Raw genomic sequence first — 13,597 nt, forward strand, 5'->3', positions numbered from 1 at the left:
AAGAACAACATTTAGCCCATCTTATCAGAGAAAACAGATTTGTAAATTAGCAAGGTGCTTGTTTGCTCTAAAGCCAGTTGAGGGCAGTAGTTTTCTAGTGTTACTTGACTTTTAAATATGTCACATCTTATCATAATATATTTATTATAAAAATGTTCACTAAGTTATAAATACTCTAAATCTTCCAGTGTTCAACTCAGTCAGAATACGTTAATGATTTTTAAGATTGTAAAAATGTCGATTGCTAAAAATTCCATTAGGCAATCCTTTTCACCTTAAAAACCAGATTTTGTCATTAAATACTCAAGAGGCTACACTAAGACCCTTTATGAACCACTAAAATTCAGTACACTTAGTTCTTACGGATTGGGTTCTAGTCCTCGGGTACAGGAAGGGTATGAGGAAAGACACTGTCCCCTATAAGCCAGAAACCACATCAAATGGCAAACCATATAAAGACAATTGGGGCATAGAAATAACTAAGGCATGGGGCGCCTGGGTGGCACAGCGGTTAAGCGTCTGCCTTCGGCTCAGGGCGTGATCCCGGCGTTCTGGGATCGAGCCCCACATCAGGCTCCTCCGCTGTGAGCCTGCTTCTTCCTCTTCCACTCCCCCTGCTTGTGTTCCTGCTCTCGCTGGCTGTCTCTATCTCTGTCAAATAAATAAATAAAATCTTTAAAAAAAAAAAAAGAAATAACTAAGGCATAAAATTCATCTTTGAAGCTTGTGAAACATCTGTGATGAGTAGTAGCTTCATTGTTTGGGCTATGAGATAGACATTTCTTTACTCCCATAAGAAAGAAAGTCTACCCAAGTGGACTTCCTTCACCATATCTTACTCCCTTTGCTGAAATGTGTCCCCATTCCCAAATTGTTCACCTTGCAATTATCTACCCCTCCTTTAAGTTCCTCACTCACTCAGATGCCACCGTATTCCCACTGCATTTTGTATACACCTCCATTGTATCGACTATCACGCAGCGTTGAAAGGGTTTGCAGATTTGTTACCCATAAGCTCCTTGATGGCAGAGGCCAAGCCTTTTATTCCTTGCATCCCAAGGACCCCTCAGGACAGCCCATGGATCCTCAATAAGAGTTTAGAAAAGGAAGTGATGGGAAGGAGGGAGAGAAGGAGGAAGAGAAGGGGAAGGAAGGGAAAACGGTGGGCTAAGTGATATATTTTTAAATATGTTGTACTCATTCAAAATGAGGTATGTTCACTATAATTAAAATTTAACATTACGAAAATACTTAAAACTCTCTTTTTGCTTTGGAATTTGGGGAAATGGCAATTGGTTTTTGGCCCAACTACAGCTTTTCATAATCAACAGAACTTACGTCAAGGTTGAATTAAATAATAGAGGCCTGAAATGTCCTCCTTCCACTTACTCCTGACACCGCGACATCCCTCTGTTGACTCACCTTTACCTCCAATTCCAAAAGAAACCACCCTAACTCCATGGCATCAAAGACAGGGAGAGCAAAAAGGAGGGCCCATTTTTTTCTTTTCCTGGTCAACTACTCCTTCGCTAAACAAATTTCCCTCCTTGAAAACAAATTTTTGGTTTTCAACAGGAAGTAAAAGGCAAGTTTCTTAACCAAATCAAAGCATGTCAGAATTTCCTTTCACCAGCTGGCTTTGAAAAATGGGACCTTCTAAGTTTTATCGGTACCAAAAAAAAAAAAAAAAAAAAAAAACAAGTCACCCATACAATGCAACTAGAAGCCTCTGAGGAGCACCAGAAAGTCCCTACTCCCAGACTGGGCCACCAACCACAACGTAATGACGAATGGAGAATTCCAGAGAAGACTAATGTTTCAGAGGGTCAGATGATACCATTTTAAAGTGTTTCACCTTTCAAAATGGAAATTAAAAATTTAAATCAAAAAACCTATTTCTTTTCTTTTTTGTCCTGTGGACAATGATACTGATTACTGGGAGAAACAACAGCTGAGGAAAATGACAGACTGCCACTTGTGAAAGAAAAACTATGCTTGGTGATGGGGAAGTCAATTACAATACTGAAATTGATCAAGGCAATGGGCTACTTCACATGATATTTCCCATGCATTGTTCCAAACCACCACAGAGCGATACAGTGTTCGTCAAAATCAGAACGACGTTCTTCACGCCCAAATGAACCCTGCAATACACTGACAGTGCTAATGAGCTTCTCTTGTTAATAAGTAAAGGTGACTCCCAATGTAACAATTTGGGGATCTTTCTTTTTTCTTTTCAGAATTTTTAATTTCTTTTCTCAGAAAACTTGATAGGTACGCTTTTTGCCTGGCCCAATAAAATTATTGTAAAGAAGGAATTAAAATTTTCGCAAATAATAGAATGCCAATTTCCATCACTTTCATGTTAAAAAGGCATAAAGGGACAAAAATGCCAGGATCATAAGCCCATCACAATGGCTTGATTCAATATTTCTTACCATACCAAAAACACTTTGGGGAATTTAACCCAAGTTTGTGCTCATGGTGAAAAAGAAACTGTTCCAAAGTCAGTTGTGATCTGTTTCATCAAATGACAGAACTGGGTAGCTTCTAGTTCAAATCAGAAAATAAGGAAGTTGTGCCCTGCCGTTAACCCATAAAATCCGAGCTGCTACTAACCGTAACAAATGATTGACTTGCCATTTTTAAAGGACAGTGAGAATTTGCCATCTGTAAAGAGGAACTAAGAGGCACACGTGGAAATTCAGGAACATACCAAGTGTTCGCAATAACACAAACTGCATTCCCAGCGCGAAAGGTCTCTCCTCATCTTCTACCGACCTACAGTGAAGGGAAAGAAAGAAATGTCTGAAAACACCGGCCTCAAGAAAACGAACATCAAATCAAGCCAGCTTAGCGCGGAGCCGGGGACCACAGAGCTGCTGTGCCAAAATATTTATTTACTAGAATTTCTCAACAACAGCCAAACAAGCCTGCTGATGTAGCTGAATCGGAGAGTGAGTTCTCCCCAGTGAAGACTCCAGAGAAGCTCTGATTAGCTCTGTTTCTGGGTAAACACGGGTGGAGGGCCACAGGTTCATGGCTGAAGGTACACAAGTGGCTCTGAGCTTCTGAAACCAGTTCCGTGAAAAAAACAGATAAAATAATTTATCCCAGCTATCGCATTCTTGTTTTTCTATTTGCTTACACTTTCCAGAGAGTAGGTGTGTCGGCTGAAAGCTACTCCTGTGATTTCTCAAGGAAAAGTATAGAGGAAAAAAGTTAAAGAAAGGAGAGTCAAGAAAAAAGTAAAAAAACAAGCCAAACATTAGAAAAAGAGTGAATCCCTCCCCATCACCTCATTCTTTTCTTCTTTTCCTAAAACCTATCCAAGTAATTCCCACACGGCTCCAAGTAATTCCCACATGGCAGGAAGATTGGAATCTACTGATTTGTAATTAGCAAAGATTAAAGAGCTCCTTTTTCTGAAGTTTTGAGTGAGAAGCCAGCTGGTGATTTGCCATGTTCGAGCGCGATGACACGGGGCAGCCCTGATCTGGGATATTTAACATCTCTTGCAGAATTAAAGTTTAAAAATTAAGATTATTAAGGATTCGTTTTTTAAAATGCTGAAGTACCTGATCTTTTCTGTCCCATACGCACTGAGTTCTAGGGATAACGTGCCCACTTCCCCAGGACCGATGCACCTGCCATCTTTCCCCACCTTCCTTTTTTTTTTTTTTTTTAAAGATTTTATTATTTATTTATTCGACAGAGAGAGAGACAGCCAGCGAGAAAGGGAACACAAGCAGGGGGAGTGGGAGAGGAAGAAGCAGGCTCCCAGCAGAGGAGCCTGATGCGGGGCTCCATCCCGAAACGCCGGATCAAGCCCTGAGCCGAAGGCAGACGCCCAACCGCTGTGCCACCCAGGCGCCCCCTTTCCCCACCTTCCTTATCCTTACCTAGCAACTTGCCCCATGCTGCACACACCACTGTTACCTGCTGATGGAGGAACTGAGTGAATCAACCAATGGGCCTTCCCACCGGGTGCTGTTATCGTACTGTCAAGGAAGGGACTGGCTGGCAAACGTCTAACTCAGCATCCCATAGAAGAAAAGCCAAAATGTGCAGAAGAAGCAGCCAACAGCCCAACCGCCTTGCTAGGAATGACGTCCCAGCAGGTGGGACCACCAGGTGCCCTGCTGTGTGGGGTACTGAGGAGCCAGGGAGGAGGTAAAGGAGGAATGAGGACGGATTCCCTTTCCTCCTCACTCCTTCACTGCACTGCCTCCCCTGATCCCCCTGAAGCCGCCGTGGGCGAGTTTCTCCTTCACCGCGCCGTCCCCTTCCCTCCTTTGCCCACTGTAGCCTTTACTGCAAATGCCAACACACTGATCTGAATGGGCCCGTGTCAACATTTTTAACAGGACTTCCATTAAAGTAACGTCTGTGTTCTTTTATAAGCAAAAACCCACAAACGGGATATATAATAAAACATAGCATGAATAACTGAAGAATTACATCTCCCAGTCTGTCCTTTCCCTGGTTCAACTCCAAAATTTCATATGACAGTAAAATTCATGAAATCCACATTTTGAATTGCAGGCCCCAGGTGAACTGTCACTGATCCCGGAGGTACTGACTACCTACCAGGTTGGAGATAATAGTCTTTGCCTGTGGGGCACCTGGGTGGCACAGCGGTTAAGCGTCTGCCTTCGGCTCAGGGCGTGATCCCGGCGTTATGGGATCGAGCCCCACATCAGGCTCCTCCACTATGAGCCTGCTTCTTCCTCTCCCCCTCCCCCTGCTTGTGTTCCCTCCCTCGCTGGCTGTCTCTATCTCTGTCGAATAAATAAATAAAATCTTTAAAAAAAAAATAGTCTTTGCCTGTACCCGAGACTCAGCAACTTCACCAAATGACTTCCTGCCCCATCTGGAGTCAGGCTCTGCGTGGCTAACATGGCGACCGCTTTCAGCTCCTGAACTTGAACCTTTAAGGGCACAGACTTCAGGAACCCAAGGCACCCAAAAGAAGTTTCACTAGACTACAGGACTAGAATCCACCTGAATAAAGAAAGTTCTGGGGTATGAAACGTCACAACCTTCCTTTCCCTTCCTGATGTGGGAAATACTTCTCCTAAATTCAACAAGCAAAGGTCTGAGCGCTTCCCTGCACAATCTGACGTTGCTTTCCTCTCCGCGCTACCACATCGATCCCAGCTCGGAACGTGTACTCTGGCAATTGTGAGTGTAGAACCCACCTGGAAGCTGAGTGCTGTTCTCACCTGAGTGTTACTATGATGGCTGATGGCTGGGCACATGCTGTGATGAAGGTGACTATGAAGAGAAAAATTAAGAAGGGGATAAGGGTGTTGCAGGCCCGTTTGCACTTCCCGGACACAGCATAGCCGTTCTCGTTGAGATAGGTTTTGACGATGACCACGCGGAGCTGACTGCGCTGTCCCACTGTAGGTGGGGTGATCACTTGCCGGCTTTGGACACAGGTGCACTCTGTGTAATTCCTTATCTAAGGGATGACAAAGATCGGTTGTGAGCCAACCTAAAGCACAGGAAAATGAAGACAAAGTTTAAAGCTCTAAAATAGCTCTAGTATTTGAATAGGCATTATATTTTGCTGAGCGAAATAAGTCAATCAGAGAAAGACAATTATCATATGGCTTCACTCATATGTGGACTATGAGAAACAAAGCAGAGGATCATAGGGGAAGGGAGGGAAAGCTGAATGGGAAGAAATCAGAGGGAGACAAACCATGAGAGACTCTTAACTCTAGGAAACAAACTGAGGGTTGCTGGAGGGGAGGGAGGTGGGGGCCTGGGCAACTGGAGGGTGGGCATTAAGGAGGCCACGTGATGTGATGTGTTGTGTGCAACTGATGAATTATTGAACTCTACATCTGAAACTAATGATGTATTATATGTTGGCTAATTGAATTTAAATTTTAAAAAATATGCATAATATTTAAGTGAAAACACAGCCTCATTGCTAACAGTAAGGATCCAAAGTGTGCATCCAACAATGTCTGCTGGCCAAATCGTGTAAACCTAAACTTTTATAAGGAGCTTTCAACACTCCGTTCTATAGCATTCACATTCCATATGCTCATTTTGGTCACAACTATGTGCTGCTTCCACTGCTGTTTAATTCTCGGGCTCTCTAATTAGAGAAGCCCCTCAAAAACAGGAACCAAGCTTTCTGTTTATTTGTGCCCACGAGAGCACCTAGCATCAACCTGGACACAGTGTAGGACCTAAAGTAAATATTTGTTAAATGAGTGCAGAGAATTCATGATGCCTCCATGATGACTCCAGGGTCAGGACCAGTGAACATATCATTGGCTGTTTCGTTTGAAAAAAAGCTAGTTCAAGGAACTAAAAAGGCATTTCAAATAAAAGCAACCAATTAATCTTTCTGCCTGTTATGTTGTTTTTACTGAAAAGACATCAGCTGAACTCACTGTCATTGTGCGCCCTCAGCTACTTGGAGAAGCAGTAGCAACAAATACAAGGATGGGATGCCATTTGGCCATCTGTGCTCCGGGGACTGCAGGCCTCTTTTTAAGAATGAGGCTGTGCATTAGAGGACTCCCCCGCTCACCCCCGGGGAAGGACTTAGCCACTGAGGACAGAGCTCATTGTCTCTTCCAACTTGGTCACATGCTGGAGCTCACCAATTATATAATGAGGAGCCAGCAACAGGATTTCTCAATTTATCACTATAGCTTAAAACTCCGAAATCAAATATGACAATCCCAAAACAGTCAATGGTCTAATCCCTTAACACCTACACAGTACAAGGCAATGCACCTTAACCTTTTTAATTACAGCAGCCTCCTACAATCTGTTCTTATGCAAAGAATGAAACCAGGCTCAATAAAGAACTGAGTAGAATATGAAAACCTCCCACAGTATTACAGCCTATTTATAATTCACAGGGAAGGGAATTCTCAAAATAGCCTATTCTTGAACTGACAGAAATATCTTTACTCTGAAAGTTAAAAAAAAGAAAGAAAGAAAGAAAAAGAAGGAAAGGAAGAAAGAAAGAACAAAAGAAAGAAAGAGAAAATAAAATAAAATAAAATAAAATAAAATAAAATAAAATAAAATAAAATAAAATAAAATAAAATAAGAGTTCCCACCTACTGTCAAAAAAAACAAACAAACAACCTTATAGTCTATGAAAAATAGTTATTGCCCATCTTCACAAACTCTGATCAGGGAAGGTGCTCTCCTATTAGCACCAAATGTGCTCATCTTGACCTTCAAATGCATCGCAAGGGCCCTGGCAGAGTAAGAAATGGGAGGCCTAGCACTGAGCCTTATCGCGTTTCACTGAGTTGGCACAGAATGTAACGTGGGAGGAGGCTGATGTGGAAAAAGTCACTGTACCCACACACTCCAATCGTCCCTGGAAAAAAAATGATAGCATTGCATAATTTTCTTTCCTCTGGCTTTTTGTCAAGACATCTTTTGTAGGTTATTTGATGTTTCTTGAAAAGAGGGACCGAAGCCGAGTGTTAGTATATGAATTCTAACACGTCCTTGTCACAGGATGTTGGATCAACAACAGTACAGGAACTTGTGAAAAACACTCACCCCGGTGCTAAGATTACCACTGTTAACACAGCCAGCCAGACAAGGGTTAAAGTATGTAATTCCATCCGATCCACAGACTGGCTCATACTCGTGTATTTTACAACCACAATTAACATTGCAGCTTCCTGTCAGGTTCCTGTGAGGCATGGTGAGAGAAGGTCTAGAGAGAAAAAAGCAGGTCATGAGCAACATTTACTAAAATAAAACTCTAAAGAAAGTTCTCGACGTTAAGTAATTTGTCCATTTTAGAAAAGCTGGTCCCATTAAATCAAAGCTATGGTACTATAAAGTAACCACCTTGGATAATTATCATGACTTTTACACACAGCACAAAGAAAAATGTTTCAGTCTTCTGGTACTATAAATTCAAGAGTTCCGTATCAAATGATCTATCATGCCTCTATTCTACCTTCCATCTTGGTGCTACAGATCTGGGCTCAGCAGTTCTAACCCCCGTGTAACCACCCACTTATTGTAGATATTCAGCTCTCTGTCTTAACAAACCCAGGCCTCGATTTCTTCAACTATAAAAGAGAGGAACTGCTTTTCTGTATCAAATCAATAACACCATTAGGAGGGCACAAACAAAACCCATCCATCACAGTTGTCGACAGGGGTTCCTCTGACTGAAAACGTCAATTGTTCTGGAATAAATTATCAAAGAAAGACATGGGACTCTAGAAATTGAGTCGTAAGTGATTTTCAAAGAAGATCGGGAATCACATCACTACTGTGGTTCAAACAACCGGCGAGGAACGTTCAGTCCTTCCTTCAGAAAGCCCAGATGCGGATTCACAGTCAACGTGGTGGGTTTGTTCTCTCATAAGATCACGATGTCTGATTCAAAGAAATGACACAATATGAAAAGTTCTAATACAATCAATTCAGGCAACACATATAAAACGAGGGGAGCAGGTAAGGATATGGGGGCGGGGGGAAAGAAGTAGAAGGAAATGTTGTAGAGAAGAGCAGAGGCAGGCAGGGACCCAGGAGGGACCCAGGGAAGCCATGGGAGAATGAAAGGGGCTCTCTAGTGACCTCTTCCTTGGCTTCTATGACCACCATTTTTGTCACTGATGAAATACTGTTCCCAAAGCCACATGAGTTAGTAACAGCAGATTCATCTATTCATCATCCATCCATTCAACAATATTCTAGAATGTCTGTTACGTGCCAGAACTTATCTTTAATGCCTATGTTGAGCAACCGCCCCTCCAGTAGCATAGCCCATCCCAACCCTATGTGTTTAGTCTATACACAGAAAGCATTTTTCATTCAAAGGTCTCTCTCCTGTGTCCTCTTTCACACTTTGATAACTGAGTCCTCAAATTTTAATGAAAGGAACAAATTCATAGCAGTATTTAAACCTTATCAAGAGGGGCGCCTGGGTGGCTCAGATGATTAAGCGTTTGCTTTTGGCTCAGGTCATGATCCCAGGGTCCTGGGATTGAGTCCCACATAGGGCTCCCTGCTCAGCGGGGAGCCTGCTTCTCCCTCTCCCTCCTGCTCTCTCTCTCAAATAAATAAATAAAATCTTTCAAAAAATAAACCTTATCAAGAAAGGCTTCTAAAGAGGTCAAAGTGAAATAAACTCTGTTCTTCACTAACGTCAGTCATTCTGCAGAAGAAATTTTGTCATAAGACTTTGATAATTATGCCCACAAACTCTTGGATTCATATCATTTTGTTGTATACTTTTATACTTTTAAAAATGTTATTCTAGATCAGTACTTCTCCACAGGGGCAATTTTGTTCCCTAGGGGACATTTTTGGTTGTCACAACTAAGGGAGTGCTATTGCTCCAGTGGGCAGGGGCCAGGGACACTTCTAGATACCCTCTAATACACAGAACAACCCCACACCACCCCGCACGAAAACCCCGATGACTCTATCTGTGCCCCCATGCACAATTTAACCCCCCATGTGACCCCCGCACGACTCCCATTGCCCAAGTCTTAGTGGTCTTGAGGGTGAGGGCAAGAGTCTATTCTAGGCTTACTACTACATTCCACAAATGATGAAATGGAGGTCCAGAGAGGCCAGATAATTCACTATAACGCTAATTAGTGCTATTTTAACTGGTACCATATGAAAAGTGTTCTGTGTCCATTACTGTTCTCCTCACTAGCTCTTCAAGAGCTGCATTGCAAGCCATGACCAAATAAAAGGGATTTTATATGTCTGTATGCTTAGTCACTAACAATGACAGGCTCCAAATCCATACGGTATAGTTCTTACTATTACTATTAAGAAGTTACAAAGAATTTCTTATTAAGAGCATGATTCATATGCATTTATGACCACCACGAGCTTCCAAACACCTCTCTTTCATGGGTCCGTCCACTCAAGAGAAAGGAATCTAAGAGAATATAAACAGATGCTCAAAACCCACTGATGACAGGAAGCACGAGCTTTCCTGAGTTCCAGAAACAGAGGCACAGTCCCAGGTCATCGTTGGGTATATTTGCTTTTCTCATGAGAACATGATGTCTGAAACAAAGAAATGATACAATAAAGCTCTAAGAAAATCAAAACAAGCAACAAATAGAAATAGTAGTGAAAAGAAGTGGGCATTCACGGGAAAGTCATTATGGGCAAAGGCCGGAGTGGCGCAAAAAACGAAAGATACCAACATGGTTAAGGCTTTACACTGTGCTGATTTTAAAAAAAATAAATTTTAAAGAATAGTAATGTCTTGTTGGACTGTCACTCCCTTTTCAGAAAACAGGCTGGGTTGTAATAAGGATACAAGTGTTTAAACCTGAATGACACTAAGCAACCTGAGCCCTTCATGAGCCTGAAGGGAATCCACCACAGGAGTACAATCACACAAGGGCCAGGGGGCACCGCACTTACACGGGCAAAGGACTGTGCATCACGCTTCCAATAAACTACAGCACTTCTGACAAGTTAGCTTTACAAGTAAGAGGCTCCTGTGAGTTCAGAGGCAAGATAAGTGTTAATTTCCAAGTGAAGGAAAAGGCCTCACTGGGACACCTGGGTGACTTAGTCGGTGAAGCGTCTGCCTTCAGCTCAGGTCATGATCCTGGGATGCAGGGATCCTGGCATCGAGCCCCGTATCGGGCTCCTTGCTCAGCGGGGAGCCTGCTTCTCCCTCTGCCTGCTGCTCCCCCTGCTTGTGCTCTCTCTCTCTCTCTAACAAATAAATAAATAAAATCTTAAAAAAAAAAAAAAGAAGAAAAGAAAAAGGCCTCACTAGCAAGGGGACCCACAAACAACTGCGGGGTCCAAGTTGCAAGCCTAAGAGTCATACATGAGTTCTTACTGTAAGAATCGCAGAATTAAAGAACTAGAAAGATGGGAGTGGTCCCTGAGACTATCTAGTACCACTTGCTGGTTTTAAAGAATAAGAAACTATGAGGGATGCAATGACATGCCCCACAATCATTGAGGCTTCAAGAAAACCAGCCAAAGGGAGACCAAATGAACAAAAAAGGGAAAAGGAGCAAGCTTGCTGCCCATTCTTTATTAAATCAATTGCTTAAGGATCAACATTTATTTAAAGTAATATATAATAATCAAACAGACCATAGTCTAACATAAGTAATAATGTCCACCATGGGGCTGTGACAGCTGGGTTAGTAAGGACACAGTGGCTCTCAAATATCTCTCTCTGTCTCTGTCTCTCTCATTCTCTCCTCTCTCTCTCTCTCTCTCTCTTTCTCGCATGGGCATGTGCACACACACACTCACGATGTATGTCACATCATCCCACCTAAAGAATACTTGGACGTCCCCATCTGACATACTTCTACAGGTCACCGTAAATCAGAGAGGAGCCCCCTAACCATCTTTCCACCTCCCCTTAAGCATCTCCCTATCAAGAAACATGACAATGGGCATCTATGCATCTTATGCTCAAGTCACATGGGTTAAAAGAATAGGATTCATGTAGCAAATACCTTTTTAGCAAAATATACTAATCAGCTGGAAAAAACTGGTATCTTTCTCATAATATCTTAATCGCTATCAATTTATCTCAACCTTCAAGAAGACTTCAATTAGAATGTTTCTTTTTGATTCCACTTAAATTCTTGACTTCATATTAAAATGCTTCCCTGGCTATATATAGCTGTTCAATTTCAGGTTTGTAATTATTATTATTATCATCATAATCATCGTTATCATTTAAAACTAACATTTCGAGGGCCCTATTTTTACTCCAGGAATTGTGCACCAAGATCTCTATATAAATTACCTCATTTATTCCTCACAAGAATTAAAATTATTATGACTGTGCCCTCACCTTTTAGATGAGGAAACTGAATATTGGAGAGGATAGATGCTGTCAGAGTTCACAGAGCTTACTAGTAAGAGCCAAAAATAGATCAAATCATACACCTGTAATTAAAGGTAGCTAGGATAATCCAGAGACACACATACTGTCCTCTACTTTTTAGGAATTTCTTTTAAAATTCATCATGTCTATAACAAAGAAAAGATCCTGAATGGCACCAAAAGCAATGGGAGAAAACTTGAGTAAGTTAAGCTGTCCGTGAGGCACAGATGAGGAGATGAATGGTTTCATTAGAGAATTTAGAAACGATGTGGCCAGAAATGCGAGGTACCCCGAGAGCGGAGTACAGTACTATCTAAATACATCACGTGGCAGGGCAGGAGTGGTGACAAACAGCATGAAATACATTTTGGGGAAGTTGCAACAAAGGTCTGAATTAGCAGGCTATATTCAGTTTCTGTAGTCTTGGCACTTTGGGTCAATAAAACTATATTGAGAAAAGTAACTTCAGGGAAAAATCCCAACCTCTGAGATTTTGGACTCGGTTGAACTTGGATCGCTCCATCCAACAGTCACTGCCAAACACAGAAAACTGAGAAAATGCTTCCTCGCCACTTCACAGCTCAAGAAATGACCCCTGGAAAAGTTCTGGCCCAGTAATTCAAGTCAGAAGTAATTTCAACCAGAAGATGACATAATAGACCTTAGTTTTAAGTTCAAAGAGATGACACTTGATAAATGAACGATAATAAAGCTAGCATTATTAAATGATTTATCAAGACTCAGTGCCATTGAACGATTTCATACATGGACATCAGATTCAACCCCATTTTTTAAAATTACTTGAAGAAAAGGTAAAGAGCAAAGAACTCACATTATGCAATGTGTTTACATAAAATCTTATTTGAGCCACGGTGTTCACAGTAAATCCTGACTCTTAGAGCTGTGAGATGATTCCGACATGCCTGTGTAAAATACAGACGCACAGGGGAAGCAACATACACTTCCTAACTACAACGGCAGGGAAGGGACCTGGGTGGCTCAGTCGGGTAAGTGTCCGACTCTTGATTTGGCTCAGGTCATGATCTCAGGGTTTTGAGATGGAGCCCCGCATCAGACTCGGTGCTGGGTGTGGAACCTGCTTGAGATTCTCTCTCTCCCTTGGCCCCTCCAACCTCCCTCCCCCTCTCTAAAAAAGAGAAAAAAACAAAAAACAAAACAAAACAAACAAAAAGCTACAAGGTAACAGTGGGTGCTGGGAATGTAATTACTTGAGCTGGAAATGGGCCAGGATATTAACCAGAGTGCCTAGGATCTTTTATTATGAAAAAAAATCATCAAATTCTCAAAGCTGAATTTCTTTTCTTCAATTATATTTTATCGTGGTTAGAACACTTAACATGAGCTCTACCCTTCTGCCACATTTTAGGTGTACGATACAGTGGCATACAACAGATCCCTAGAGTTGACTGAAACGTGATGTCCATTGATTAGTGACTCCTCATTTCCCGCTTCCTCAAGCCACCATTCCACCCTAAGTATTTTAGGTACCTCATATAAATGAATCATTCCGTATCTGTCATTCTGTAACTGGCTTATTTCACCTAGCATGATGTCCTCAGGGTTCATCCACTTTGTCACATATTGCCAAATTTCTTTCACTTTTAAGGCTGAATCGTATTCCATTGTATGCATACACCACATTCTCTTTATCCATTCATCTGTCGATGGGCGTTTCGGTTGTTTCCACATCTTGGCTGTCAAATCTGAATTTTCTAGGGGAAC

General features: G+C 41.9%; 1 protein-coding gene across 10 annotated transcripts in view; it reads right to left on the bottom strand.

Annotated features, from left to right (window-relative positions):
- Nucleotides 1–13,597, bottom strand: part of SLCO5A1 (solute carrier organic anion transporter family member 5A1) — a 133,297-nt gene that overhangs the window by 6,046 nt on the left and 113,654 nt on the right. For all 10 annotated transcript variants that reach the window (XR_006409184.3, XR_006409180.3, XR_006409183.3 and 7 more), the window contains 3 exons: nt 7,555–7,714; nt 5,226–5,467; nt 2,717–2,781 (listed from right to left, as the gene is read on the bottom strand). Coding sequence is in view for 2 of the 10 variants with exons in the window: in XM_044382795.3 (XP_044238730.1) it covers nt 2,717–2,781; nt 5,226–5,467; nt 7,555–7,714 (467 nt within the window). In the remaining 8 variants the exon portion in view is untranslated. The remainder of the gene's footprint in view (nt 1–2,716; nt 2,782–5,225; nt 5,468–7,554; nt 7,715–13,597) is intronic.

Source organism: Ursus arctos, unplaced genomic scaffold (genome assembly GCF_023065955.2).
Source record: "Ursus arctos isolate Adak ecotype North America unplaced genomic scaffold, UrsArc2.0 scaffold_6, whole genome shotgun sequence".
Lineage (NCBI taxonomy): Eukaryota > Metazoa > Chordata > Mammalia > Carnivora > Ursidae > Ursus > Ursus arctos.